Below are 27750 nucleotides of genomic sequence, written 5' to 3' on the forward strand. Positions count from 1 at the left end.
TCTAAGTAAAGTAGTAAAACTATGCTCCAGCTTTCTCTCTCTCTCACACACACACACACACACAAATAGGTTACAGAGTGATAAGGAATAGTTTGGGTTGGATTAGAGTCTAGAACAAATAAAAATAATATACAGTCTGTGGGGTCTGGGTAACTCAGTTGTCTTCCAGCTGAAGTTGTGATCCTGAAGTCTCTGGCTGGTCGAAGTTCACTTAGCAGCTGGCCCACTTGGTTCAGGTTTCTCTTGGAGACAGTGATGTAGGTAGTTTCTTCTCTGAGGTCTATGTCTGTAGCAACGATAGACTTGGATGTCTTGCAGTCGCAGACAAGCTTGGAAACTTGCAATATTATCTTGAGCGAGAGAGAGAGCCACACACAGCCTCACTGTGGTCTTGCACAGGTTGGCTCTCAAACGCTTGTTTGCTGTGTGTAACAAAACTCCAAGTTTAACACAGACTGGGGAGACTGTCACATGGTTCCCTCTCCATACTTCTTTTTTAATGAGGTCCAAAGTCTAAAACCCAAATCCCTCTCAGGTTGTATTGTCAGTGTTTACCACCTGGAGGTACATGTCCACTGGTGAATGCTCCAAGATGGTTTTAAATATACAGCTAACTAGGGCGATACTGGATAATCTACTCAGCCATCCAAGCCATTGTCCTGGATGGGAGCCTTGTTACACATGCGGCACCAATTCGATTTCCTGGAACATGAGGTATTTCATTGCAAATTGTGGTGGCCATCTTGGCTGTCAGCTTTTTAAAAGTTAAATATAGGATCCCAGCTTTCCTTTTTAAAAGTTTAATGTAGGTTTCCAACCAATGAATTAAAAAGTCCTCATTCAGCATAGCATGTTTTCTTGACAGACAATTATTTCACAATTTAGAAGCGTGAAAATCTTGAGGATAAAAGGGCATTGGATAAACTATGCTACTAATGTGAAGACAAATATGGCAATCATATCCCTAAACATAGATATTTCAGGGCGCTAAACAAAATGTTAATTTCATTGAGGTGAAATTATCAACAATAATCAATGGAAATCTGACCCATCACATCACTTATATTTGCAACGCACTATTTAATATGGAGGTGAAGAATCAGGAAAAAGAGGGACTAGAAGTGGTTTCAACTGGAGGATTTTCCTTGACATTGGTAATGGACAAAATTTGTGTCACTTTTCCGGTAACTGATTCTCTGCTTGCCCTCCATCTCCCCTTCCTTTTCTTTCTATTAGTCTTCATTCTTTCTCAGTCTCTGTATCACTCAACGCACTTTGATTATCCTTTTGGCTAGGGGCCTAAATGTTTCAATACTGGCAGATCGTGGATTGGTTTCCTTAATACAAAGCTCCCTCCAATTCAGTAATACTGATTGTAGTTGAGAAATAGAACAGTAACCTATTGACCCAAGACCAGAAACATGACTGAGTACATTGTAAAGTGTGCACGGTTAAGGTCAATTCAGCACCTGTGGGGAAAATAGCTCTAGCCTGAAAACTACGAGTCAATATTGGTTTTATTATACCTTTGGACAAAATCAATTTAAGAAATGGAATCAGTCACCTGCTTTTTGCAGGATATAAAATGATATTTTATGGTATCAGAGAGTAACACTTTCTCACATATGATTGTTTTTGATTAAATGATAATTAATGTTTCATTCTAAAGGCCTAATAAAAATGAATAGAAGAGACAACTCAAAAAAAGGGTCATAAAGCTAAAATTGCAATTTCAAGGTTGTAAATATTTGGATTTTATTTTCCTTTCTCTTCCAACTTTTTTTTGGCAAAAAGAGGTCATTTCAAAAATCCTAGTTTCTTTGAATTTGTAACTGTGACAAATCCTGTATTTAGGCATGCATCTGACTGTATTTTCTGATGAGGGTATTGTTCACCAAAAACACAACTATCAAGAGAAGCTCCGATGAAGGGTCACTGACCCGAAACGTTAACTCTGCTTCTCTTTCCACAGATGCTGCCAGACCTGCTGAGTGATTCCAGCATTTCTTGTTTTTATTTCAGATTTCCAGCATCCGCAGTATTTTGCTTTTATTTATATAAGAGAAGCTCTCTGCTCGATCTAAAGATCTTAGTTTCCTACTGCTGTAGTCTTGAAACAAGAAAAAGTTATTCACAATTCCACTTTCTAACATACACAGATGAAAGGCAAAACTAAGGGTGAACATTTCCTTTCTAATGCTCTAGCTGTGCATTATTTTCTAATATCTCCCTACATGCTGGGAGGTGAAAGTTCAGAAGGGGAACTGAAATGTCTGTGACCAAGATTTGGTATTCAATTACAAACGGATATATAAAATTGAAATGTATATGTACATTCAGTATTTGTGTGTATTTATATATATTTTAAAAAGCTACTGTCTAGGACCATTATTTTAGATAGGTGAAGTCATGTGTGGGGGCGGAAGGTGTGTGGTGGTAATGTTTACCAAGAACAGTAGCAGATGGACAGGAACCAGTGGTCGGGGGAGGGAACGAAAAAATGAAGAGGATGTTGCGCCTTAGAATTTCATTGCACATTTTAGCTCCTATATAAGGTTGAATCTTTTGCAGTTCTATCAAACTTTCATTTTAAATTACAGCTCCCAGTCACATCATTGAGAAACAAGACTAGATAAAAAAAATTCAATGAAGTCAATCAAAAAAGAACTGAAAGTTCCTCTGCATGTGTTACCATTCATGCCTACTCCCTCTGTGAAACTCATATATACTTGCAAACTAAAAAAGGAAAAACTGAAGATGATAATTTAAAATAAAAGCAGAATGTGTTGAAAATACATTGCAAGTCAGTCAGCAACCGAGGAGAAAAGGCAATTTATGAGGTTTTGGGCGCGTACTATTCAGCAGACACATTCAAATGCAGTCATGCCATCCCTTATCCCTAATTTAACTAGTCCAAGCTGGAGTCGAATGGTGTGAGGGGAAAAATACTGAATGAACAAAACTGGGCAGTTGTATGGATTCCGGAGAATCTGCTTTCTATTGTCGGGATTAGATAGTTGAATTAGTCTTTTGTTACACGTGTGACCATCGACAACGGGGAATGTTTCCACAGCTGCCGCCGCATTGTGATATGTGATTATGTACTCGCTTTGTTTTTTTTCCCTCTGCTTTCCTGTCTTTAATAAGTCAACAAAACAAAATGACAGAATTAATTTTTAATCATACCGAAGAAATATAGCGTTTTTCTTTGCTTCCAGTAAAACACGATATTAGATTTCCAGTCATGAGACTGATTACAACTCTATTAGCCTGGAGTAATCCAGTGCCTCTCGTTCACGGAAATAAAATTATTTCATGCTGCTCAGATTATGATCTTGTAGAATTTATTTTCTACCAACAATCATGACACACTGCTTGCCAACAAAACTAAAATAAATTTGAACCACACGGGTGCAATTATGTTGTCTCAGTAACATTTACTAATTTCTTTTTGTTGGAAGGTGCACCTTGCAATGTTTACAAGGAAAACTTTACAGTATTTCCCACTTAAAAAAATTAGGCCAGTCTCTTTATTGCATTTTCCTACCTACATTCACAAGTACTGAGTAAGTCACAAAATCCATTTGGTCAAGTTGTTACGCACCTTTGACTGCTAAACGAAGGGAATTAAAATTGCGCCAGGCCCTGTTTATAAAGCGTTTCTTTGGAAAAGGTTTACTCATTTATTTGAAACGTAAACGACCAAACCTCGTGTAAAGAGGAAAAATAGTTTACGGTGAACACTGAATTTTGCAAGAAAGATAAAGTACCATAGTGTAGCGTATAAATATGGGTGCATTTTTTAAATGATTACAATAAGGACAACACAACTACCTATTTTGTCCATCCGCACCCACTTGGATGCAGGCACCCTGTCAGCTGGACTGCAGGCCACCTCCACCCGCTAAACTGATGACACACGTCAATCACACACGCAGGACGGAGTATGTAAATAAGGGGCGCGCTGACGTCAGACGCACACACCAGGGCTAGGAGAGAATGGCGAGTCAGTGCGGTAGCCCCAGATGTACAGCAGAAAGAAGAGGTTTTCGGCGGGAACTAGATTCGTGGCGGTATAAACTAATACACTGTGTAGGTAAGGACGGCGTCTCTGCTTTGAATGGTCGCCGTTGTGTTCGTGTTGTTGTTTTGTGACTCTTTCGTGAGCCGGCAAATAAAAATATATTTCTTGCGAATTGGCCCTGAAGTTGCTCCTCCGGAGGTACCTGGCTCCATTTTCTTTTGTCTTGACTCTGAGAGCCCTCGCCATTCCAGTGGATGTCGTGCACACCCTCGGGAATTTCGTCTGCCTGTAAATAGTAAAGAAAGGCAGGACGGCTGACCGGCTGGCGGTTGATTATTTTTGTTGTTGATGCTGCTGCTGTTATGCACTTTGGGCGCGAGTGAGCGATAGCGGCTTTGCCGAGAGGGAGTTTGTAAAAGTGACGGTTGGTGGCGTGGCGGTTACATTGGGAAGTTTTGATTGTGAACTGTGAGAGTTGGCTGCTATGGTAATCTTTGTGAGTAGCAGCAGGAACACCCGCTTCATTCCCTCCGCACTTGTGGGAGTGGCAGCGCCTGAGCTAACGGCCGGATGAACAAAAACAGGTCACGTGACGCGGTTCCTGTTTCTCCATTTCCCCCCCCCCCCCCCTTCCCCGGAAAAGTGACCCATGTCTGACTTCCGCTTTAGCTCGCCTGGGACTGACTCAAGCTCTTGTAGCAAGCCGGCAACTTTCCATCGGCGAAGCTTTTCTGTCTGTTTCCTTGCACGCGCCCCCCCCCCCCCTTTCCCGCGTGTGTGTAGTTGCCAACCTTTTGGTGGCTGATTAAACTTTTTTGTCTCCACAAACTTTTCTGAAGTTTGAAATGAAACTCTTGCTTCGTGTAAACTGCTGATTTCGCTAACAATATGCAGCGCGTCCCTGCAAGATTTTCCATCTCGCGGAATATGTCCAACAATCTATGACCACCTAAAGCTTCCCGGGATCTAGAGCTGCTGTTGAATTTGCACGCCCTTTTCGCTACGCACTTTTGGCTCTCGATTTTTCTGGGATCGGAAGGGTAGTGTTCACCTTGCGAATCGTTACAGTAGCATTCTCAGTTTTGCGAAGAAGCTTTAGAATCTGGAATTTTACTCGATTGGTAGTTTTTCTTAACTTGAAACAACTTGACCTAATAATATTCCAGTGTCCCCCTTTGATTTCTATTGAGACTTTTTGTGCAATTGAAGCTTGGCGAATGATTGTGTACCTGAGGTAAGTTTAGCACTTTTGTGACATTTTTTGGATGGAATCAGCTGTGTTTGATGCATAGCAATCCATCACCATGTTTGTCTCCCATTCAAACTAATGCAAAATTTACATGTACCTAATAGTTTCTGCCGAATAAGAAATTCTCTGGAGCAATAACCCTCTTAATTAAGCTTTCAGGATTGTAGGGGTACTGCTGGAGTTTAATGAGCTAAAATTGCACAGACCATCAGAGTGACCTGATTGGGCAGCTGGAACCATGTCACCTATCCATTAAGCTTTGGCTTGTAGTTTACCTTGAACTGGGTGGGAAGAATGCAAGCTCCCCACCAAAACCCATGAATGAACATGGCTGGCTGGTCAGTTAACAGCACTCTGCAGTATTGCAGACTTGTTCTGGCTCAGGAATCAGATTACCAAGTCTGTCGTGGAGGGTAGTCTTGGTTTCAAGCCCCGTTGCCATACCTGTCATCTTGGTAGATAAAGGAACATGGCTTGTTTCTCATTCATTCCATTCACTTTACCTTATCCTTCTCAATTACTCTTTCCTCCCCCAAAGTCTGTTGGGTGAGACAGTTGGCCAGCAGGTTCAAGAAGCTTCTCAAGAATGGCACAATGACACATTTTTGCATGAGGAGTTCCTTGATTCAAGCTCCTAACAACAGCATTGACAGACTATATCCAGCTATCATATATCTGGTTAACTTTTTTAAATTCCCTTGGCTACTTGTGATGGGCAATAAATAGTGTCTGGCTAGTGTTGCTCCCATCCCACAGACAAATATTTAAAAAAAGTAATATCTTCCAGCAACTGTTGTTTTGTTTTCTTCTCTGGGTTGGTTCCCAGCTTCCTTATGACTCCCATTTGGGCATTTAAGCTGTGCTTAACATAGTGTCACCAACTAAACTGCAGTAGTCAAACAGCTCATCTCTTTACCTTTTCTGATCATTTCTCTTCTGGACATATCTCTGCAACATTCTCCCCTTGTTATACTTATTTTCCTGCTCTGTCTCCAACTGTCCCCTTTGACTCCTTGCTCTACCTTTCTGATCTTCCTCCCTTGCAGAGGTTGTCCCACCTGGCTTTACACCTAGCTATTAACCTCCAAATCTCACCTTGACTTTTCCCATTACTTATGACCCTTTCTCTGCATTCAGACTCTCAACTCCTACCACCTTCAGCATCCTTCCTTACCTATTGCTGTCTCTCACTCCTAGGTGCCTTACTCATTAAAATTTCTTCCGTTTTCTGACCCTTCCCTCACTGTGCAACACCTCTGCTGAATCCATTCCCCAGATTTTCTTCCTTTATGTTCACTTTGTATGTTGACTTTGAGTCTTCACATTTCTCTATCCACAGCAGGGTGCTTTCAGACACTGAGGTACGTACATACTTGCCTACTTCAAACCCCTCCACACACCTTTTTGACGGGAGGGATGTTAGTCCACTCCAGTGCCCTTGTAAGCACCCCCTCAAACTTTTCATGTGCCACCAGGATGGTGCTTGATGCCTCCTTTGATCTGCTCCATAACTGTCTGGCTTAGCCTCTAGAGCCTTCAGATCCTGTGCCAATTTTCAATTTCCTTGATACGCTGTCAAACTTTAAATCTGTTGGACAGAAGTCTAAGCTCATGACATAAGTGGGTTGGTTGTCCACTGCTACATAATGGCCTCACTTTTCATGATCAAACCTGATTGGATCATTCTGCTGAACAGAAACTTCTCCAATTATCTCTGCCACTACATTCTCTGAGCTCCTACCACACTTTGATCCAAGTTGAACACAGTTGAGAGGATCTGATGATTCCTTCGCATGTAAAATTGAAATTACGTACACAGCTTTCTCTGCCTCTGATTCTTTCTCTACCTTAATTCTCTATCCCAGTTCCCTTTGCTCATGTTCCCCATTCCCCTAACCAGGGAGGGTTCACTGATTCCATACTCTGCATTTCCTCATTATATTATGCATATCATCAGTTTGTCGTCTCAATCCTGTCTTCTGCCCACTCAGTTTCCCCTTTAAACTCATGCTTGCTTATATTGCCAACCTGCTACTACCTCTTTCAAAACTGCTGTAATCCTCAATTTTTTTCAAAAACACACTATTTGCTCTTTCTATCACACTATCTGTCGTCTTTCCAAGGACTGGGATGGTGTTAACTCACTGCTATGCTTTTACTATTTCCTCTTCAGTACCCTCCAGTCTGCTTGAGTGCTGACAGCACTGAGGCAGGCAATTGAGAGCATTGTGTGATTTTGACCATAGTTTCTTGTCTTTTCTGGATTTTACTGCTGCTTTCTACACCATGAATATTCCATCCTCCTTTGATGTCTCCAGAAACTTGATGCCATTTTTTTTTTGAAAGTATGAATGCACAGACCTGGAACATGTGTAGCACAGCGTCCATTTGCGACTATAATTTAATGCATAACCCAGAGTTTGTAAATTATAATTTTAACTGCTGAGTCTTCCATCACCTTCAATATATTTAACAAAACCAAGCTCCTTTGAAGGGAGTTTGAGTAGCTGTATTCAAACAGCTATTTGGATGTCACTTATGTGAAGGAATACCCCTGTATCAATGAGGGTAGAGGCTTCCATTTGCTCTACTCCCATCAGACATTTAAATATTAACTTGATCAGGAAGCCTCGAGATGCTCTAGTCCATTCACCAATTACAGCTCACTCTTACGTACAGGGGTTTCTGTCTCCTCAATTTTTTTCAAAAACACACTATTTGCTCTTTCTATCACACTATCTGTCGTCTTTCCAAGGACTGGGATGGTGTTAACTCACTGCTATGCTTTTACTATTTCCTCTTCAGTACTCTCCAGTCTGCTTGAGTGCTGACAGCACTGAGGCAGGCAATTGAGAGCATTCTGTGTGATTTTGACCATAGTTTCTTGTCTTTTCTGGATTTTACTGCTGCTTTCTACACCATGAATATTCCATCCTCCTTTGATGTCTCCAGAAACTTGATGCCATTTTTTTTTTTAGTTGGACTGTTATCTGTTTTATTAAATAATGTTGCCTCCAATAGCTTCCATTCCAGTGCATGTCAGTGCATATGCACTGCAAGTTTGCATCCTCAGTTTTATCTTTGTGATATCAGGAACCGTGATGTTGGAATATGTGCATTCACTGATGCCCAGCTTTACTCCCTGCATCCATTAATTCAGTACTGCTGTTAGACTTTTCCAGTGTATGTATGATCATAAGCTGCCAACAGCAACAACTTGCTTATATGACTAATGTAATAAAACAAGGTGCTTCATAGGAGTGTCATCAAATAAAATTTGATACCCAGCCACAGATATTAGGGCAGATGACCAAAAGCTTGGTCAGAGGTATGTTTAAAAGACTATCTTAAAGGAGGAAAGAGAGGAAGTGAGGCTGAGGGGTTTGGGGAGGGAATTCCTGAGCTTAGGCTGTTGACAGCTGAAGACATGACTGCCAGTGATGGAGCAATTAAAATCAAATGCTCAAGAGGCCGGAATTAGCAGATTGCAGGTTTTTCAGAGGGTTGTGGGGCTGGAGGAGATTGTAGGTAGGGAGCGGCAAGGCCATGGAGGGATTTGAAAACATGGATGAGAATTTTTAAAATTGAGTCATTGTTTGTTTAACTGGGAGCCAGTATAGGTCAGTCAGCACAAGTGATGGGTGGATGGAACTTAATTACAGCAAAACCAAAGACATCGTCTTTTTCTATTTTACTAGAACTGTTTTCCCCGGCCACCCCTCATCACTGTTCCACCCCTCCCTTTCCCCTTGGTGAAGCTTCATTCATACCTTTTATTTCATCAATGTTCTAGCTGACCACCACTGTCCAAAAATTTTAACAATTCTCAGGCTCTGAGATGCCGGCATAAAAGTTCTCATTGTTTTCAAAATCCTCTGTTGTTTCTAACCTTAATCCCTAAACACATCCACTGATTTGTTACATTTCTTCCTGTTGTTTCTTTGCTCTGTTAGTAGTCACTCTTTTAGTTACTACCCCTCTTCCTTTTCATAAATCTATCTCTGGAACTCTGCATTGATACGATACCTGATGGCTTCCTATGTTCCATCCTCCTCAAACTTGGCCATCCAAAACTCTGCTGGCTGTGTCCTGACTTGCAGCAAGTCCAGTTTACCCATCACCTCTGTCCTGATGACCTACATTGGCTCCTGTTCAAGCTGTGCCTCGATTTATTTAAAACAAAAATCTCAATCTTGTTTTAAATTCCTCCATGGTCCTGCCTCTCCTACCTCTGTAATCTCTTGCAGCTGCACCCACCCCCTCCCACCCAAAGATGCCAAGATATGTGCTGCTCTAATTCTGGCCTCTTGAGCATCCCTGATTTTAGATGCTTAACCATTAGCAGCTATATCTTCAGCTGCCCTAAGCTTTAGATCCCTCTCCCTGCCTCTACCTTTCTTTCCTCCTTTTAAAATGCTCCTTAAAACCTACGTCTATGACCAAGCTTTTGGCTACCTGTCCTAATATTTCCATATATGACTCGGTGTCAAATTCTAACACTTCTGTGAAGTGCCTTGGAACTACATTACATTAAAGGTGCTATATAAATTCAAGTTGCTGCTTTCAAAACTTCTTTCACTGTGCCCTTGATTCTGCCCCAAAACGTTCCCATTCTCCCTTCTGTTTGATGTTCACCATTTTAGATAGTGAGGTTACACAAACAGCAATAAGATCGATCACCATTTGTTTTGATATGTTAGTGCTTCCAACTCTCATCCCTCTGACAATGCAGCACCCCCTTTGTACAAAGAGCAGTACAGCACAGGAACAGGCCATTCAGCCCTCCAAGCCTGCACCGATCTTGATGCCTGCCTAAACTAAAACCTTCTGCACTTCCGGGGACCGTATCCCTCTATTCCCATCCTATTCATGTATTTGTCAAGATGCCACTTAAACGTCTCTATGGTACCTGCTTCCACCACCTTCCCCGGCAGCAAGTTCCAGGCACTCACCACCCTCTGTGTATAAAAAAAAAACTTGCCTCACACATCCCCTCTAAACTTTGCCCCTCTCACCTTAAACCTATGTCCCCTAGTAACTGATTCTTCCACCCTGGGGAAAAAGCTTCTGACTATCTACTCTGTCCATGCCACTCACAACTTTGTAAACCTCTATCATGTCGCCCCTCCACCTCCGTCGTTCCAGTGAAAACAATCAGAGTTTATCCAACCTCTCCTCATAGCTAATGCCCTCCAGACCAGGCAACATCCTGGTAAACCTCCTCTGTACCCTCTTCAAAGCCTCCACGTCCTTCTGGTAGTGTGGCGACCAGAATTGCACGCAATATTGTAAGTGTGGCCTAACTAAGGTTCTGTATAGCTGCAGCATAACTTGCCAATTTTTATACTCTATGCCCCGACCGATGAAGGCAAGCATGCCGTATGCCTTCTTGACTACCTTATCCACCTGTGTTGCCACTTTCAATGACCTATGGACCTGTACGCCCAGATCTCTCTGCCTGTCAATACTCCTAAGGGTTCTACCATTTACTGTATACTTCCCACCTGCATTAGACCTTCCAAAATGTATTACCTCACATTTGTCCGGATTAAACTCCATCTGCCATTTCTCCACCCAAGTCTCCAACTGATCTATATCCTGCTGTATCCTCTGACAATCCTCATCACTATCCGCAACTCCATCAACCTTTGTATTGTCCGCAAACTTACTAATTCGACCAGCTACATTCACTGAATTTGAATACAATATGACTCTGGTGAAAGTGCTTTCACTGAGCCAAACTGAAGGTTTAGTTTAATCTCTATTTCACAATGTTATCATGTAATTTAGGCTGTTACTTCAGTAGAGTGCTGCGGAAGTGCTAATAGAGATGCTGTTTATCTAATGAAACAAAATAGCCTTATCACCCCTCTCAAACCCAGACGCAAGTTTTGAATGGTCGCTCACGCTATTGCAGTTTCTGGAACTTGCAGTGTGCCAATTGACTGCCATGTTTGCTTGCATAACATTGACTGCACTTCAGAAGTAATCTGTTAGTTGCAAAGAATTTTGGACATTCTGAGGATGTGATAGTTTACTACAAAAATGCTTGTTTTTTCCCCTATCTTTTGAAGCAGTGAGAGACTGGAGAAGCTGAAGTTGCTCTTGAATCAGTGAAAGTTAAGAGGACGTTTGACAGGTGTTTAAAATCATGAAGGGTTTTAACAGTTATTGAGAAACTGTTTTCAGTGGCAGAAGGATCTGTAACCAGAGGGGACAAACTTAAGGTGATTGGCAAAAGAACCAGAGGTGACAGGGAGTGGGGGAGCAGCGATGGATGATTTGGAGGGAGGTGGGGTGACGGGAATCTCACAGCACGCTGTTGTGATCTGGAATGCACTGTCAGAAAGGTTGGTGGAAGCAGAATCAAGCATAACTATTACAGAAACATGGCTGAAGGAGGGACAGGAATGGCAGCTCAACATTCCTGGTTATAAGGTTTTCAGATGTGATCGGGGAGGGGATAGGAAAGAAGTGGGAGTGGCAATTTTGGTCAAAGAAACAATTACAGCTGTGAGGAGGGATGATAGAGATACAGCACTGAAACAGGCCCTTCGGCCCACTGAGTCTGCCGACCAACAACCACCCATTTATACTAATCCTACATTAATCCCATGTTCCCTATCACATCCCCACCATTCTCCTACCTACAGTAGGGGCAATTTACAATGGCCAATTTACCTAACAACCTGCAAGTCTTTGGCTGTGGGAGGAAACCGGAGCACCTGGCGGAAACCTACGCGGTCACAGGGAGAACTTGCAAACTCCTCACAGGCAGTACCCAGAACTGAACCCAGGTCTCTGGAGCGGTGAGGCTGCAGTGCTAGCCACTGTGCCACCCTATATGATATGTAAAAAGCAGAAGCATAAAATGGGAGGCTTAAAATATCCATCTTTTAGTCTAAAGAAAACCAGCATGATGAGTGCATGAAGTTCTTGAAATATCCTTGAACAGGAATTCATTATGCTGTAAATAGAGATCTTGAGCACAGCATGCCTTCAATTATGATATAGATTTTAACTAACTCCCAACTACTACATTAATATGTTGGAAGGTTCATCAAATGAGACCATATGGATTGAGCTAAAGAACAAAAAAGGGGCAATTGCGCTGCTTGGAGGGTACTTTAGTTTAGTTTAGAGATACAGCACTGAAACAGGCCCTTCAGCCCACCGAGTCTGTGCCGACCATCAACCACCCATTTATACTAATCCTACACTAATTCCATATTCCTACCACATCCCCACCTGTCCCTATATTTCCCTACCACCTACCTATACTAAGGGCAATTGCTAATAGCCAATTTACCTATCAACCTGCAAGTCTTTGGCATGTGGGAGGAAACCGGAGCACCTGGAGGAAACCCATGCAGACACAGGGAGAACTTGCAAACTCCACACAGGCAGTACCCAGAATTGAACCCGGGTCGCTGGAGCTGTGAGGCTGCGGTGCTGTAGACCCTCAAACAGTCTGAGGGAGATAGAGCAGATATGGCAGCAAGTCTCTGAGGTGCAAAAACAATAGGGCAGAAATAGGTGATTTTAACTGACCTACTATTAATTGTAGTTTTAATGTGAAAGGAATTGAGGGAGCAGAATTCTTGAGCTGCATTCAGAAGAACTTTTTTGGCCAGTAAGTAGCAAGTTCGAGAGGGTGCAGTTTTAGACTTAGTAGGAAATGAAGCTGGGCAGGTGGAAGGAGTGGCAGTGGGAGAGCATTTTGATGGTAGTGATCATAATTCAGTCAGTTTTAACATAATTATGGACAAGGATAGAACAGGAGTTGGAGTTCTCAATTGGGACAAGGCCAATTTTATTAACCCGAGGAGTGATTTAGTGAAAGTGGGCTGGGAACAACTGCTTGAAGGTAAATCAGTGTCAGAGCATTCAAAGGGGAGATTTATGGGGTTCAGAGTAAATATATTCCCACAAAGAAAAAGGGTGGGACAGCCAAATCTAGAGTCCCCTCGACGTTGAGAAGCTTGGAGGGTAAGAAGAGACAGAAGAGGAAAGCTTCATGTACGACATGGAGAACTCAATGCTACAGAAAGCTGAGAGGAGTAGAGAAAGTGTGGGGGGGTGGGGGTGAAATCAAAAAGGAAGCTAGGAAAGCTAAGAGATGGCATGAACGAATATTGGCAAGCAAAGTCAAGGAGAACCCAAAGATGTTTTATCAGTACATTTAAGAGTAAGAGGATAACTAAGGAAACAGTCAAACCTGTAAAAGACCAAAAAAATAACCTATGTATGGGGGGGGGAAAAGATGTTGGTATTAAAATGAATACTTTGCATATGTCTTCACAAAAGAGGGGGACAATACAGATATTGTAGTTGAGGAAGAGAGGTGTGAAGTATTGGATGTTATAAACATAGGGAGAGAGGAAGCATTAATGGGATTAGCATTCTTGAAAGTGGATAAATCACCAGGGCCGGATGAAATGTAGCCCAGGCTGTTAAAAGAAGCCAGGGAAGAAATAGTGGAAGGTCTGACCATTATTTTCCAGTCTTCACTGGATACAAGTGTGGTGCTGGAGGATTGGAGGACTGCTAACATTGTACCTCTGTTTAAAAAGGGAGCGAGGGATAGACCAAATAATTACAGGCCATTCAGTCTAACTTCAGTAGTAGGCAAGTTATTGGAGTCAATTCTGAGACAGGATAAACTGTCATTTAGGGCACAGATTAATCCAGGATAGACGGGATGGATTTGTTAAAGGAAGATTTTGTCTGACCAACTTGATCGAATTTGTTTGAAGAAGTAACAAGGAAGATTGATGAGGGTAGTGCAGTTGATGTGGTCTACATGGATTTTAGCAAGACTTTTGACAAGGTCCCACGTGGCAGACTGGTTTAAAAAAAAATAGGTAAAAGCCCATGGGATACAGAGAAATGATACAAAATTGGCTCAGTGGCAGGAAACAGAGGGTAATTGTTGACTGGTGTTTTTGTGACTGGAGAGCTGTTTCCAGTGGTGGTCTGCAGGGCTCTGTACTGGTCCCTGGCTTTTGTGGTATATATTAATGTTTTGGATGTAAATGTAGGGGTCATGATCAAGCAATTTGCACACAACACAAAGATCGGCTGTGGTAGATAGTGAGGAGGATAGCTGTAGCTGCAGGAAGATATTGATGGACTGGTCAGGTGGACAGAAAAGTGGCAAGTGGAATTCAACCTTGAGAAGTGTGAGGTGATGCATTTGGGGAGGTCAAACAAGGCAAAGGACTACACAATGGGACAATACTGAGAGATGTAAAGGAAGTGAGGGACGTTGAAGTGAATGTCCTGAAGGTAGCAGGGCAGGTCAATTAGTGGTTAAGGCATATGCAATCCTTTCCTTTATTAGCAGAGGTATAGAATATAAGAGCAGGGAAGTTATGCTGGAGCTGTATAACTCATTGGTTAGGCCACAACTTGAGTACTGTGTGCAGTTCTGGTCACCTCATTACAGAAAGGATCTAATTGCACTAGAGGATACAGAGGAGATTTATGAGGATGTTGCTGGAACTGGAAAAATGCAGCTGAGGAAAGATTGGATAGGCTGGGGTTGTTCTCATTGGAACAGAGAAGGCTGAGGGGAGATCTGATTGAAATGTACAAAATTTTGAGGGGCCTGGATAGAGTGGATGTGAAGGGCCGATTTTACCTTGGCAGAGAAGTCAGTGACCAGGGGGCATAGATTTAAAGTGATTGGTAGAAAGATTAGAGGGAAGATGAGGAAAGATGTTTTCAGCCAGAGGGTGGTGGGGCTCTGGAACTCATTGCCTGAAAGGGTGGTAGAGGCAGAAACCCTCAACTCATTTAAAAGGTATGTGGATATGCACCTCCAGTGCTGTAACCTGCAGGGCTACGGACTAAATGCTGGAAGGAGGGATTAGACTGCGTGGCCTGTTTTCAGCTGGTGCAGACGTGATGGGCCAAGTGGCCTCTTTTTCTATAATGGAAGCAAAATCCTGCGGATGCTGGAAATCTGAAATAAAAACAAGAAATGCTGGAACCACTCGGCAGGTCCGGCAGAATCTGTGGAAAGAGAAGCAGAGTTAACGTTTCGGGTCGGTGACCCTTCTTCGGAACCCTCTTTCTACGCTATACACCTTCTATGATTCTATGATTAAATTTCAAAAGGAAATTAGGTAACTACTTGGGCTGTGAGGAAAGAGCAGAGGAATGGGACTAATTAGATAGCTCATGTATGCTACATCATTCTATGATTTCATAAGTGCTTTTCAAAAATGTACTTGTCTTTTTGAAAGTGTAAGTTAGTTGGAATTGGTTCATACCATGATATGCAATTTAAGGTTTTCAGTCAATTGTTTTACAGAATTTACTATTTTTTCTCTCCCTCTTGAGGCCTTAGTCCTATATACCTTAACCCAGTGTCTAGCAATGCGGATTGAGTTACACAAAATTAGAGGGGTGATTTTGTTGTATCATTTTCCTTTGAAGAAATATCTATCCTCTGCTTGTCTCTTTCTTTAGCCCAAGTCAGGAATTTGTCTAGTAAAAGCCCGTGTACTGCTTTGGTAAAATAAGTGCTACCATACTGAAGTGCTTATGAAATAAGTTGTAACCTGACAGCTTGTAGGGGTGGCACTAAGTTCATTTTTGCTATATGGGTGTTGCTAAGAAGGCTGGCATTTATTGCCTATTCCTAGTTGCCCTTGAGACATGATGGTGGGTTTCTTTTACTGTTGCAATAGGTGTGGTGAACATACTGCTGTAGGGTAACTTTTTCCAGGATTTTGACCCAGTGACAATGGAAGAATGGCGATTATATGCCCAAGTCTGGTTATTGTTACTTGTGTGGGACTTTGGAGGTGTTCCCATGTGCCTGCTTTCCTTGTTCTTCTCGATGATGAGAGATCGTGGGTTTGAAAGGTGCTGTTAAAGAAACCTTGACAATTTGCTGCAGTGCATGTTGTAACTGGTATGCACTGCAGCCACTTTGTGCTGGTGATGGAGGAAATGAATATTGGAGGTGATGGGTGAGATGCCAATTAAGTGGACTGCTTTGTCCTGAATTGAGACATGCTTCATGAGTGCTGTTTGGGATTCACCCATCAAGGCAAGTATTTCATCATGCTCCTGGGCTTGTCTTGCAGATGATGGAAAGGCTTTGGGAGGTCAGGAGGTGAGTCACTTGCTGCAGAATACCCAACCTCTGACTTGACATTGTAGTCACTGGTATTTTTGTGGCTGGTCCAGTTACGTTTCTAGTCAGTAGTGACCCTCACCTTCCCCTCCCCCCCCCCACCCCCACCAGGATGTTGGTGATGGTTGATTCAATGATGGTAATGCCATTGAATGTCATGGCAGTGGTTCGACTCTCTTGTTGGAGATGGTCGTTGTCTGGCACTTGTGTGTTAGTTATTTGCCATTTATCAACCCAACCCTGAATGTTGTCCAGATCTTGATGCATGCAGGCATGGATTGCTTCATTGAGGAGTTGCAAGTGGAATTGGACACTGTTGGGGGCCCATCGCCTTTGCTGTATCTATGCATTCAACCATTTCTTGATATCAGTTTGCATCTGTGGTGGTGAAGACCTCAAGAGTAGACCAAGATGGATCATCCACTTGGCTCTTCTAGCTGAAGATGGTTGTTATGCTTTAGCCTTGCCTTTTAAGCTTGTGTTATGCCCTTTGTCATTGAGGACAGGGTGTTCATGGAGCTTCTCCTCTCCACCATTCGCAACTGCAGATCTTTGATTGGATCTGTTGGTTGTGGGATCACTTGGCTCTTGCTATAGCATGCTGCTTTCACTATTAAGCATGCATGTATGTAATCCTGTGTTGCAGTTTCACCAGGCTAACACCTCATTTTTGCCTGGTGTTGCTCCTGGCATGTTCTTCTGTGCTCCACATTGAAGCAGTGTTGGTCATCTGGCTTGATGTATCCGGCCATGAGTTTACAGATTGTGGTTGAATACAGTTCTGCTGGTGATGGCCCACAGCACCTCATGGAATCCCAGTTTTGAGCTATTAGACCTGTTCTTAATTTATCCCACTTAGTATGATGGTAGCGCCACACATTATGCTGGAGGGTATCCTCATTGTGAAGATGGGACTTTGTCTCCATTAGAGCTGTGTGGTTGCTACTCCTACCAATACTGTCGTGAAAAAATGCATCTTCGACAGGTAAATTGGTGAAGGTGAGGTGAAGTTGGTGTGCTCTCAACCCGCTGCCAGCCCAGTCTGCGAGCAATTTCCTTCAGGGTGAGGTCAGTAGTGGTGCTACCTAGCCATTGTTTGGATATTGAAATCCCCCACCCAGAGTTAATTTCTTTCTACACTGTGGTGCTTCCAAGAGGTGCTCAACAACTGAGGGAGAGTGGTAGGTGGTAATCAGTAGGCTGCTTCCTTGCCCATGTTTGACCTGATACCATGAGCCTCCTGGGGTCTGGAGTCAATGCTGAGGACTCCCAGTACCAGTACCGCTCCCACCCAACTGTATACTTCTGTGACGCCATCTCTGTTGGGTCTGTCCTTCCAGTGGGACAGTATCACTTGCAATGACTTCTTCTCTTCCTGTCCCCCAGGAGTCTATCCCTGGCTCCCTCCTATTTTGCACCAACATGCTGCCTCTCAGTGACATCATCCGAAAGCACAGTGTTCGTTTTCACATGCACCCTGATAACACTCAGCTGTAGCTCGCCTCCACCCCCTCGATGAATCCACTGCTACTAAGTCATCGGACTGCTTATTTAACATCTAGTGGTGGCTGAATGGAAGTTTCCTGCAATTAAATGCTGAAGCCATTGTCTTTGGCCTCCACTCCAAACTCTGTCCCTTAGCTACCGACTGTATCTCACTCCCTCGCAACTGCAACTAAACCAGACTGCTTTCGACCTTGATTCCACGTTTGATCCCGAGATGAGTTTCCGGTCTCATCTGTGCCATCACTAAGTCTGCCTATTTCCTATAAAGTGTGGAAATACTTAGTGAATATGGCAGTATCTGTGGAGAGAGCAAGAGTTAACATTTCAAGTCGATAAACTTTCATCAGAATTGGGAAAAGATGGAAACGTCATACGGCCGTATGAATTAGGAGCCAGAGGAGGCCATACAGCCCCTCACGCCTGCTCTGCCCATTTGTCAGGTCATGGCTGATCTGATTGTGGCCTCATCTTTACTTTTCTGTCTACCCCTATACACTTTGGCTCCCTTGTCAATCAAGAATCTATCGAAATCAGCCTTAAAAATATTAAATGACCCTGCCTCCACTGCTGTCTGGGGAAGACAATTCCATGGACAAATGACCCTCAGAAAAATTCTCCCTATCTCCATCTTAAATGGGAGACCGTTATTTTTAAACTGTGTCCCCTGGCTTGTGTGTGTCATAAGGGAAAGCATCCACCCTGTCAAGTCTCCTCAGATCTTTTGTTTCAATAAGATCACCTCTCATCTAAACTCCAATGGATACAGGGCCAACCTGTCCAACCTTTCCTCATAAGATAACCCCTTTGTCCCAGGAATCAGTCGAGTGAGCCTTCTCTGAACTGCTAATGCAATTATATCCTTTCGTAAGTCATGAGTTTTAAGCAGGTGAAATGGGGGCAGGTGGGATAAAGAACAAAAGGGAAGGCCTGTGATAGGATGGAAGACAGGAGAAATTAAATAATTTCGTAGTGCAGGACCAAAGGGAGTGGTGATGAGGCAAGAAAAAAAATGTGCCTGGAGCAGGTGTAAATGGCAGAATGATGAGCAGCTGCCGATGGAAAGCAAAAACAAGGGTAAGATCGCAATATGCAAAGAAAAGGAAACAAAATGAAGGCAAAGAATGTGGTCTGACAGAGTTTAACAATTTCAGACCGTTTTTGCTGCTGTTATTGTCATGTATCCAGATTACTATTCCAGTACCATAACTGCTATGCTATCATACTGACTGCATTTGAAGTGCGGCCTTCAGATCTGGGTACCACAGGAAAGACATATTGAACGGCCTTGGGCTGGTGTAGCACAGATTCGCCATAATGGTACTGAAGCTTAAAGGGTTAAACTAGAAAGACTGGTTGCAAAGGCTAGGCTTGTATTTCCTTGAATGTAGAAGATTAAGGGATGATCTAACTGATTTTTATTTTTTAAGATGACTAAAGATTTGATAGTTTCTTTACCTTATTTCCTCTGGGAGTCTAGAATGAGGAAGCATAACTTTAATTAGAGCTTTTTTTTTAAAATTTGTTTCTGGGATATGAGCATCACAGGCCAGGTCAGCATTTGTTGCCCAGCCCTAATTGCCCTTGAGTTGGTGGTGGGCCACCGTCTTGAACTGCTGCAGTCCATATGGTGTCAATCTACCAACAGTGCTGTTAGGAAGGGAGTTCCAGGTTTTTGACAGTGAGTGTGGAGGAATGGCAATATATTTCCAGATCAGGATGGTGTGTAGCTAGGAGGGGTACTTGCAGATGGTGGTGTTCCCATGCGTCTGCTGCCCTTGTTCCCTCTTCTTTGTAAAAGGTTGCGAGTTTGGAAGGTGCTATGAAAGGAGCCTTAGCGAGTTGTTGCAGTGCATCTTGTAGATGGTGCATACTGCTGCCACTGAGAACCCAGTGGTGGAGGAAGTGAATGTTGAATGGGGAGCTGATCATGTGGGGCTGCTTTATCCCAGATGCTATCGAGCTTCTTGAGTGTTGGAGCCGCACTAATCCAAGCAAGTGGAGAGTATTCCATCACACTTCTGACTTACACCTTGTAGATGGTGGACAGGCTTTGAGGAGACAGGAGTAGAGTTACTCGCAGAATTTCCAGACTCTGAGCTGCTCTTGTAACTACAGTATTTATATAACTGGTCCAGTTTCTGGTCAGTAGTAATCCCAGTATGTTGGTAGTGGGGGATTCAGTGATGGTAATGCCTTGAGGAGAGGTAGTTAGATTCTCTCTTGTTGGAGATGGTCATTGCATGCCACTTGTGTGGCACGAAAGTTAGGCCGTTCAGGGGTGATGTCAGGAAGCACTTCACGAAAAGAGTAGTGGAAACCTAGAATACTCTTAACGCTCCCAGAAGGTGTTGAGGCATGGTTAATTTGAAATTTCAAAACTTAGCTTGATAGATTTTACGTAGGCAAGGATGTTAATGTCTATGCAACCAAAGTGGGTAAATGAAATTGAGACACAACACAGATCAACCATCATCTAATTTTAATGATGGGAGGAGTGAAATAGCCTACTCCTAAGAACATAAGAAATGGGAGCTGGAGTAGACCATATGCCTGTTGAGCCTGCTCTGCCATTCAGTCCGATCATGGCTGATCTTGGGCTTCAAGTCCACTTTTCTGCCTGCTCCCCATAACCCTCGAGTTTCTGAGAGACCAAAAAATCTGTCTATCCTAGCCTTAAGTATATTCAATGAAAGAGGATTCAAAACCCTTTGAGTGAAGAAATTTCTCCTCATCTCAGTCCTAAATGATCTGACTCCTTTATCCTGAGACTGTGCCCCCATGTTTTAGATTCTCCAGCCAGCAGAAACGACCTCTATCTACCTTGTCAAGCCCCTTCAGAATCTTGTTAGTTTCAAGGCTGTTTTTGCTGACAGCACAACCACTAAGTGGCACAGTACTTGCACATGTGCAAATGCAGCCTCATCCACTGAAACGTCACCATTTTAGGCAGCTGCCAGGATTAGAGATGGCGCTGCTCAATTTATCTAAAAAAAAAAAATTTAAATTCAATCACTGCGATCCCACTCCATTCCCAACAATATCCTGCTTCTCTTCCCATGCGCAGCCTCCCGTGCCTGTCTGCTTGCCACTTGCTCCCGGCCTAGCTGCTGCTTTCCCTCAGCCACACGCTCCCCGCTTCAACCCCCATCTCCCACCCTATCTGTCGTCCACTCACTTCCCCCTCACTGCTTCATGCCCATCAGCAGCTCGCTCTGCTAACTGCTTCAAACCCCAACCCCGTTGTCCACTTGCTCCCGCTCGCCACTTCAAAACCTGCCACTCGCTCCAGACTTCGCTGTTTAATTCCACCCTCCCCTTCTCACCACCCACTCCTGCTCCCCACGTGGGAAGCAGGGGAGAGAAGGTAGTGGCAAGGTAGGGATAGGCTGTGGGGGGGAAGGAGACTACAAGCGAGAGACTCCTAAAGAGGGAAAAGTGCGAGGCAAGTGGTGGGGGGGCATGAAGCAGCGAGGTCTGAAGTGAATGTTTGGGGGCAGCTGGGTGGTTTGAAGCAGTGAGCGGAGTGAGTGACTGATGGGAATGAGGGAGCCAGTGGACGACGGGGTTGGGGTTTGAAGCGGCGAGAGGGAACGATGGTGTTTTCACGCATATGCGCAGATTAGTCCTGACAAGAATGTAGGCTGTGCATGCACAGCATCTTGCGCAAATCGATCTCTTGCTGTCAGCATATGTGCAGCTGGGAGTGCTCCGATGACTGAGCGCCGGATGTGTTGTCAGGAGATCATCTCTTGTTCGTCTAAACTCCAGAAAATATAGGCTCCATTTACTCAGCCTCTCTTCATAGGGCAACCCTCTTATCCCAGGTTCAAATCATGTTCCTGTATTCCTATGAACACAACACCCTGATTTTTTTTTTTTGGGGCCCCATCTTTGCCTGTTTGTAACAAATCAGTTCTTTTCAAGTAAAGGCTATTTTTCTGATTTCAAGACCTTCCCACATCCTTCATATATTTTAAGGCACCAGAACCCAATCCAAAAAGTAAATAAAATTGGATGTGTTGTAATAATGTCTCTTGGTGTTTGGAGAAATCTAGTCTGTCTTTTTGAACAGGGTGCAGAATCTGTTGACAGAATCTTTAATACTATCACAATACTGAAACGTAAAAATGTAACTGGAGATTTTAAGACAGAATCCACATAGAGTTAAGGAATAGGCACTGAAACAGTGCAATAATTTTGTTGCATTCCAATCTACCAAACAGTGAAGATAGAAGGGAAAGTGTGTCCTGGATGATTTGGACCAACTCAAAGATTCTTCTTCTTTGGCCTCCTTGCCTCGGGAGACAATGGGTAAGCGCCTGGAGGTGGTCAGTGGTTTGTGGAGCAGCGCCTGGAGTGGCTATAAAGGCCAGTACTAGAGTGACCGACTCTTCCACAGGTGCTGCAGAAAAAATTGATTGTCGGGGCAGTTGCACAGTTGGCTCTCCCCTTGCGCTTCTGTCTTTTTTTTCCTGCCAACTGCGAAGTCTCTTCGACTCGCCATGCTTTAGCCCCGCCTTTATGGCTGTCCGCCAGCTCTGGCGATCGCTGGCAACTGACTCCCACGACTTGTGATCAATGTTACAGGACTTCATGTCACGTTTGCAGACGTCTTTAAAGCGGAGACGTGGACGGCCAGTAGGTTTGATACCAGTGGCGAGCTCGCTGTACAATGTGTCCTTGGGGATCCTGCCATCTTCCATGCGGCTCACATGGCCAAGCCATCTCAAGTGCTGCTGACTCAGTAGTATATATAAGCTGGGGTTGTTGGCCGCCTCAAGGACTTCTGTGTTGGAGATACGGTCCTGCCACCTGATGCCAAGTATTCTCCGGAGGCAGCGAAGATGGAATGAATTGAGACATCACTCTTGGCTGACATACGTTGTCCAGGCCTCGCTGCCATAGAGCAAGGTACTGAGGACACAGGCTTGATACACTCGGACTTTTGTGTTCGTGTCAGTGCGCCATTTTCCCGCACTCACTTGGCCAGTCTGGACATAGCAGTGGAAGCCTTTCCCATGCGCTTGTTGATTTCTACATCGAGAGACAGGTTACTGGTGATAGTTGAGCCGAGGTAGGTGAACTCTTGAACCACTTCCAGAGCGTGGTCGCTGATATTGATGGAGCATTTCTGACTTCCTGTCCCATGATGTTCGCTTTCTTGAGGCTGATGGTTGGGCCAAATTAGTTGCAGGCAGCCCAAACCTGTCTGAGACTCATCTCACACTGAAGAGTGTCTGCAGTTAATGCAGCATCGTCCGCAAAGAGGAGTTCTCTGATGAGGACTTTCCGTACTTTGGACTTAGCTCTTAGGCGGGCAAGGTTGAACAACCTGCCACCTGATCTTGTGTGGAGGAAAATTCCTTCTTCTGAGGACTTGTGAGAGCAGCAGGGAGAAGAAAATCCCAAACAGTGTAGGTGCGAGAACACAGCCCTGTTTCATGCCACTCAGGATAGGAAAGGGGTCTGATGAGGCGCCGCCATGCTGAATTGTGCCTTTCATATTGTCATGGAATGAGGTGATACTTAGTAGCTTTGGTGGACATCCGATCTTTTCTAGTAGTCTGAAGAGACCACGTCTGCTGACTAGGTCAAAGGCTTTGCTTTCATTGATCTCACCAATGTGGAGGGGCATCTGTTCGCGGCATTTCTCCTGTAGCTGACGAAGGGAGAACAGCATGTCAAAGGTCGATCTCTGCTCAAAAGCCACACTGCCTCAGGGTAGACACGCTCAGCCAGCTTCTGGAGTCTGTTTAAAGCGACTCGAGCGAAGACTTTCCCCACTGTGCTGAACAGGGATTCTCAAAGATTGGGATATAGATAATCCATGTGGTTAAAGTTAGGAATGCATTTTAGAATGCATCCAAGACTGTTTCCTAGATCAGTGTATTTCTCTTTCAAGAAGGAAAGAAGCATTGCTTATTGTCTTGGTTCTGGGTAATTGAGGGCAAATAACTGATCAGCACCAGAGAACAATAGAAAATGTAACATTGAAAATGGAAAAGGATAATGCATCAAAGGTGCTTGACCAGAAAGAGGCAGTCTTCAGTGAGGTAAGATGGGATCTTGCTCAAATTAAAAAGGCAGAGAAGCTGCAGTTTAGCAGCTCAGCAGTTGGGAATTTTCAAATATGAGGATGATGCAACTTATTTTATCAAATTAGGGTACATCGCAGTACAGAATTCTGTGCATATAGATTAAAATTAAATAAACTTAAAAGGGAGGCATATGCAATCACTAGGGATTATATAGTTTCCTGACTGCTGAGATTGTGGAGGTGGTGGGCAATTGTGATTTTTGCCGATTGGAGACTGTGGAAAGACATGGCATGACAATTCATTCAAGTATGGTCTTCTAACATTAGCCATTGCAGCATGTGTGTTTTCTGGTAAAGGATACATTTGAATTTGCCGTATAACTCTAAATTTGTTTCATAAACATGTGTCTGCTAAGACTTTAAAAAAAAAAGTAATATCAAATGTTAATGTAATGTTAATTACTCCTGGGTAGCATTGCTAAATAAGTTCTGCAATTAGGACTGAAGTATGTAGTAATATAAGCAGTTTCACCTCTGATTAGTATCACCACTACAGCTGGTAGATATCTCTAAGCAGTAAGCGCAGGAAAGCTAGAGTCCACAAAGGCGGTGGGGCTGCCTGAAAGGATTTAATAACAGGTAATCACACTTTAAAGAGGTGTGAACAGCTGCTTGATCTGCTTGAAATAGTCGGCAAGCTTAATACGTTTAAGTGCTGCCTTTGTAATTGACCCCTGTGGCATTGACAAATGGTCAGCACCATTTGTCCTCTATCGCAACCTGTTGACCATTAGGATTTTTTTTTTACTTTATTATAAAAAGTGGATTCTCCCTTTCTGTAAAATTGTGAATGGTAATATCTGAGGGAATTATTTTGTTTATGCTTAGGTTCAATTTTAAATGTTTACTGGGTGTAGGAACATCGGAACAGGTTATTTAACCCCTTCTGTTTAGATGAGATCATGGCTGATCTGTGGCCTAACTCCATCTGGGCCTTTGCCCCATATCCCTTTAATACTTTTGGTTATTTCAGAATTGATCTAACATCAATAGCTGTTTGTGGAAGAGTGTTCCAAACTTCTACCATCTTTTGTGTGTAGAAGTGTTTCCTAATTTCACTCCTGAAAGGTCTGGCTGTAATTTTTAGATGATGCCCCTTGGTCCTAGACTCACCAACCAGCATGAATAGATTCTGTCTATTTACCCTATGTTATGAAAGTGCTTCTGTTTTTGTTAAATATATTTTTTGAGGAATTCATAGTCAAACTGAAGAAATGTTGGACAAGTTTTTTTTTCCAGGAGGGTCATCAAAAGGATACGGAAAGGACTTGTTTGACCTTTATTGGTTGTCATGTGACTCATGTTAAAAAGAGAACAGAAATGCTGGTAACTGGGGAAAGATGTGTGCAGAGAAGTGACTGGTCAGAAGGACAGCACCTCAGCTCAGCCCAGCCTGTTCCATCTCTTTAAGACAGGGGAAGGAGAGAAGACCACAGTTCAGCTTTCTAGCACCTCTCTAAAAGACCCTGAAAAGTCCACTCTGTCAACTCATCTTGTCTCTTGTCTTTGAAGAAAAGCTTGCTAAATTAATTCTCCACGCCGCCTGAAAAGAACTGTTCCGACTGTGACCTGACTGCGTGAACTCAGAGGCCAGACTGTGTGCTAGCTTTGGAAGACTGCATATATCTCATCTGTTGTTTGTTCAAGAATAAGCAAGTATTCAGTCCAAGTGCTTTTTGTCTGTAATGGAGCTCTAAACAAAAATCTTTTATTTTTCCAGTTAACTGGTGTGAATGGCTAAGGTAAAAAGGGAGTTGTAATATTTCAATCTGTGTTTATGCTTTACTTCATTACTGATCAGACTTGTTTTATAATAAACCAATAAGTTTTGTTTATTAAAGAAACCTAGTTGGTGTGTTTATTCTGGGGAAAAATAGAGTATATGATTGACCGTAGTGGTAAGTGGGAAAATTTAAATATATGTTGTGACCTGTGGAAAAGTGGGACTAGAATGAACAGTGCACTCCCCCTGCCTTGGTCGTAACACCGATCTGCTCCCCTTAATATCTTGAAAACTTCAATCAAATCAACCCTTAACTTTCCAAATTCCATGAAAGACAACATTAGTTTGTGTAATCTCTCCTTGTAACTTAATCCTTGGAGTCCAGGTATCATTCTTGTAAATCTACTTTGTGCTTCCACCAAGGCCAGTATATCCTTCCTAAGGTGTGGTGCCAGAATTGCACATAGCACTCCAGGTGTGGTCTAACCAGTGCTTTGTATGGCTGAGGTGTATCGTCTGTCCCCTTGTATTCTAGTCCTCTAGATATAAAGGCCAGCATTCCATTAACCACTTTGATTATTTTCTGTACTTGCTAATAACATTTTTAAGGAATTATTTACCCCGACCTCCATTTTTCACCATTTAGAAAGTATTCTGGACCAAAAAAAGATTGAAAAGAACAGAACAAAGTAGATGACCTCACGCTTGTCCACATTGAAATTCATTTGTCACAGTTTTGCCCATTCACTTAATATTAATATCTATTAATTGTAACTTCATGTTTCCATCTACACTGCTTACAATGCCACTTTTTGTCATCGGCAAAGTTGGATATGTGGCTTTCTGTCCCACCATCTAAGTTAATAAATACGGTGAATAGTTGAGACCCTCAACACAGATCCTTGTGGGACGCCACAAGTCACCTTCTGCCAATTAGAGTACCTACCCATTGTCTGTACACTCTCTCTTCTGCTCAGCCAATTTCCTAACCAGGTCAATAATTTGTCTTCAATTCCATGAGCTTCAAATTTAGCTAACAGTCTCCTATGAGGGACTTTAAGCCTCTGAAATCCATTTTGATGACATCATAGGTATTCCCTTGTCTGCTACTTGAGTCAATATAACTCAGTTTGAAAAATGTTAGGTTTCTGTTTTAAAAGATGGAAATATATAAACTTTTAGCTTTTTGTGATGCTGAAAGGAGAACAAAACCTCCTGTCTTGACTTAAAAATAACTTCTATTTCTAGCTTTATAGTATTGTTGTGATGGTCTGATAACTGCAAAGGTGCATGGCTGAACTTCCTCTACAGACTGCAGTTCTGAGTGTCTGACACTAAACTGTACAGAGTGCTGGTTAGACCACACCTGGAGAACTGAGCAGTTTCAGACGCCACCTTGGAGATATATTGGTCCTGGAGGGACTGCAAGATGCAAAACTTCAGCACGGAGTCTGTAAATGTGCACAGGACTCTTTCGTGTAGGTTGACCCCCCCCCCCCCCTCCCCCCTTCAGTCCTCTTGACATCTGGTACTGAAGCTGAACCAGTCATTTCCAGTGTATTCTCTTCAAGACACACCTGGCCCACCCTTCTTAAAAACAAATGTATTGCAGTACCTGTGGTGCAGTTGGAATCCTGGAATTGCTAGTTTCCATCAAAAGTACATTTTTAAAATTAACGTCTTACCAGGCAGAAAAATTGTTTCATCTCTCCATTCAGAGGTGTGTCAGAGAATACACTTTTTTTTTGTACCATATTAATGAGTGCTGGTGATTTGAATAAGTTGAACTATTGTGTCAGTGTTCTTTTTTGCATTTAATTAGTGTGATTTATGTGGAAATTGTAAATCATAGTCCTTGATGCTTATATTTATTTAAAGGGGAAGATGTTGTAGGTTGGTAAGAAGCATGCAGTTGTAAAGGAATATGGGTAAATTGTGTAGCTGGCATTGGGAAATGCTCTTGAGTGCTTTAAAAAGTGAGGTCTGTTGAGAATTATTGGAG

At 43.0% G+C, this 27750-nt stretch overlaps 1 protein-coding gene across 20 annotated transcripts in view; it reads left to right on the top strand.

The window, feature by feature from the left end:
- The first annotated feature begins 3978 nt into the window (after positions 1-3978).
- lcorl (ligand dependent nuclear receptor corepressor-like) overlaps positions 3979-27750 on the top strand; it is a 168607-nt gene continuing 144835 nt past the window's right edge. For 18 of the 20 annotated variants that reach the window (XM_068037610.1, XM_068037620.1, XM_068037625.1 and 15 more), the window contains exon 1: positions 3979-4096. In XM_068037610.1, the coding sequence (XP_067893711.1) occupies positions 4000-4096 (97 nt within the window). In that variant the 5' untranslated portion in view covers positions 3979-3999. The remainder of the gene's footprint in view (positions 4097-27750) is intronic. The other 2 variants (XM_068037644.1, XM_068037655.1) reach the window with 2 other exon arrangements.

The sequence above is a fragment of the Heterodontus francisci genome, chromosome 1 (genome assembly GCF_036365525.1).
Source record: "Heterodontus francisci isolate sHetFra1 chromosome 1, sHetFra1.hap1, whole genome shotgun sequence".
NCBI classification, from domain to species: Eukaryota; Metazoa; Chordata; class Chondrichthyes; order Heterodontiformes; family Heterodontidae; genus Heterodontus; species Heterodontus francisci.